This window comes from Octopus bimaculoides, chromosome 18, assembly GCF_001194135.2.
Source record: "Octopus bimaculoides isolate UCB-OBI-ISO-001 chromosome 18, ASM119413v2, whole genome shotgun sequence".
NCBI classification, from domain to species: Eukaryota; Metazoa; Mollusca; class Cephalopoda; order Octopoda; family Octopodidae; genus Octopus; species Octopus bimaculoides.
In genome coordinates, this window is record NC_068998.1 from 19,752,207 (window position 1) to 19,755,896 (window position 3,690).

The window sequence follows — 3,690 nt, forward strand, 5'->3', positions numbered from 1 at the left end:
ATATATATATATATATTTGTATATATATGTGTATATTCGTATCTATATATATATATGTATATATATATGGATATATTTGTATATATATATATAGATATATGTATATATGTATATATTTGTATATATGTATATATATGTATATTATGTATATGAATATATATATTATGTATATATATATATATATGTTTATATATATTATATATATATAGTATATATATATGTTTATATATATCTATATATATTATATATGTTTATATATATGTATATATATTATATATATATGTTTATATATATGTATATATATTATATATATATATATATATATATATATATATATAATATATATATATACTGGTTTGCAACTGAAACATCTCACACACATTGGCCTAAATATTTAGCTATAGGTGGCTTTCTTGGCTTTTTAACAAATGTATGTTTGGATGTTATTGTTTAGAAACACTATAGCCTAATTTAATTGAACCAGTCATCTAATATTCATTTAACAAGGACTGACTGTGTTATGTTTCTTTTTCTTTAGATTTTTATTGTGAGTGGTAGAGTTTTGCAATGGCTACAGAAATTAGTGTAAATGTTGCTGCCGAAAAAGTGATGGAAGATGACTCAAGTGACTCAGATGTTAATAGTTCGGAACATGTGATTAATCATCCTCATGAACCTGACTTCACAAAATCACAAAATTGCTCTGATGATTTAAGCACAAGCAGTGAAAACGACTTACCTCAATTGCTTCATGCCCCATTGAATAAGGAATGTATACCTGTTGATAACTCACAGATTTCAATCAGAGCTAAAAGAGGTCGTAAAAGAAGAAAAGAATTTACAAGATCAGAAAACAAAAAGAGAAGAAACAGTGGATTAAGTTGTATAGGCACGACACAAAAATTCCCAGCCAAAAAGTTGAAAAAAAGCTGTGATTGTAAACGACTAAAATGTAACACAAAAATTTCTGAACAAAGAAGAAATACCTTGTTCAATGTTTACTGGGAGTTAGGAGATATAAATAAGCAACGGCAGTTTATTATTAACTGCGTTTCAAAACACAGCAAAGAAAGAAAAAGAACTAAAAGTGATAATTCCAGAAGAAATTCAAGCTTGAAATATTGTTTTTGCATCGATGATGTTGAAGTGGAAGTCTGCAAAATATTTTTTCTTAACACACTTTCAATTTCAGAAACCACGGTAACAACTGCTTTAAAAAAAGGTGCAAATGGAGTGGTCGAAGGTGATAATCGTGGAAAAACAAAAAGAAATGATGAGCAGATGAATCATCGCAAAAAAGAGCTTCGTCAGCATATTTTATCACTTCTACAAGTTCCAAGTCATTATTGTAGGTCTTCAAGCAACTTACTGAGTCTCTCTTCAGAATTAACCTTGTCAAAAATGTATGACATGTATAAGGAAGTATGTAATGAAAAGGAAACACAACCCTTGAGCTACACAATATACTGGCAAACTTTTCAGTCAATGAACCTAAGTTTTCATTGTCCCCAAAAAGACCGGTGTGAAACATGTGAAAAGTTTCGAAATCTAAACATTGAAGAACAAGAAAAAGAAGCAGAAAAATTTGAAGTGCATCATCAAAAGGCAGAAAAAAATTGTGAAATTAAAACCATTTTGAAGCAAAAAGATGACAGAACCAAAGTCACAGCTGTTCTTGACTTGCAAAAAGCTCTTCCTACTACGAAATCTGAAGTCTGATTATTTTATGATTCTCAAAACCACTCGACATAATGATATAACTAATGATGAAGTTATTTGTTTTGTCTGGAATGAAACAAAATCTGGTCGAGGTAGTAATGAAATTGGCAGTTGCTTGTTCCAAATGCTTAGATAATGGGATGCAAATGGAGCAAAAGGAGTGAACTTCTTTAGTGATGCATGCCCAAGACAAAACCGTAACTGAAACATTCTGGCTTTGTTTCATGCTTTCATAAACATAGAAGCAAAGAACATCAAAGTAATTAATCACTACTTCTTTGAGTCTGGACATAGCTAGAATGAAAACAATTCTGTCCACTCTGTGAATGAATGTGTAACAAAGCACTTCGAAGTGTTTATTTCTGAACAGTGGTACATGCTCATTAAATCAAAGAAAAAGAGCGACTATGTTACTGGATTGGACCTATCACAAATTTATGATTTTGCAGATGTTGTAGGTTAGACAGTGTCTAGAAAGGGAACAGCAAAAGTTTCCAAAAGGCAGATTATGAGTTACAGAAGGGGGAAGTTTTGTACAGTTAATCTGCATTGAACGAGCCTGTGCCACTAAATGCGACATTTAAAAGAATTAAAAGCATCCAATATAAACTTATAAACAAAGAGGCTTCCAAGCCCATCCAAATAAGCAAAAAGAAAGATTTATTAAACTTGTGTCAAAAATTTGCTTTTCCTAAGCCATAAGGTTTCTATCAAAGTTTAAAACAAGTTACCCGTGCGAATGAAGAACAGAATAAGTAATGTTATTTTGGCAAATTTTTAGCATTAAGTTTTGCATGACATCATAAATATCTTAAGGGGTTTGAATCATGATTGTTATTATGATGTTGTTATTAGATTCTTTGTATTTTGAGATGAAAATTGCGAATTCTTGCAGTGTATGGAGATATTTGCCTTACATGAAGTTTGCTTATTTTGTGCTTTTTTGACTAATGATACTTGTTCACTTCAAATTAAACCTCGTTATATAGGGTGTCCATAAAGTCTCTTTACCATCTAAAAAAAATATTACAAAGGCAATTGATAAGATATTTTATTCAGATTTATTCTATTATATTCAGTGTTTACTAAAGTTTTTAATCACATCCCGGTAGATTGGAAGGGATGGGCCAATTCCTTGGCCACCAGATATCACCAGATATCACTCCCCAGGACTTCTTTCTATGGGGCTATGTTAAAGATATCGTGTATCAAACAAAGATACGGGACATTACTGACCTAAAGCAAAAGATTACTGATGTCATTGCCACAATTGATGAGGCTATGCTACAGCGAACATGGCAAGAAATCGAGTACCGTCTTGTGCTTCGTGCAACTAATGGTGCCCATGTAGAAGTGTATCAAATGAGGTAAAAAAACAAACTTTAATAAACACTGAATACAATAGAACAAATCTGAATAAAATATCTTATCAATTGCATTTGTAATAAAGTTTTGAAATGGTAAAGAGACTTTATGGACACCCTGTACATTGTATGCTTATCAGCTAATTCAGTTGCAATTGCTCATAATTCATCCATAATGCTTTAATCATGTTATTAAGCAAAAACCTTTTTTCAGTAGATCAGTATGTTGCAAGTTTTAAGGTTTTGTTTTTTTTTGCAAAAATTAGTAAGTCCAAGAAACAAAATTAAACTAAAAATTAACGAAGCCGTGGACAAAAAAGTACTACCAAAATGTTTTCCAATGTTTCTTAAATGACTGCTTTGCATTACATTGTACTTTTTTTTTGTATATATTAAGAATAAAGTGAGCAATGTAAAATGAAATGGAATGGTGAAACTTTTTTTTTTCTCAAAAAGCAACATTTTGGGCTTAGGACAGTTTTGCATAATAGCAATGATTTGTGTGTACATATCTGTCTGTCTGTCTATATATGTATGTATATATGTATGTATATATTTGTGTATATATATATCATCATCATCATCATCGTTTAACGTCCGCTTTCCA

At 30.6% G+C, this 3,690-nt stretch overlaps 1 protein-coding gene across 2 annotated transcripts in view; it reads left to right on the top strand.

Moving 5' to 3' along the window:
* Nucleotides 1–3,690, top strand: part of LOC106881051 (uncharacterized) — a 26,657-nt gene that overhangs the window by 17,036 nt on the left and 5,931 nt on the right. Inside the window, exon 3 of one of the 2 annotated variants that reach the window (XM_014931259.2) lies at nucleotides 539–3,643. The exons of the other annotated variant lie outside the window; for it this stretch is intronic. Coding sequence (XP_014786745.1) covers nucleotides 568–1,719 — 1,152 coding nt within the window. The 5' untranslated portion in view covers nucleotides 539–567 and the 3' untranslated portion in view covers nucleotides 1,720–3,643. Of the gene's footprint in view, nucleotides 1–538; nucleotides 3,644–3,690 lie in introns of those variants that run through there. 2 annotated transcript variants of the gene reach the window in all.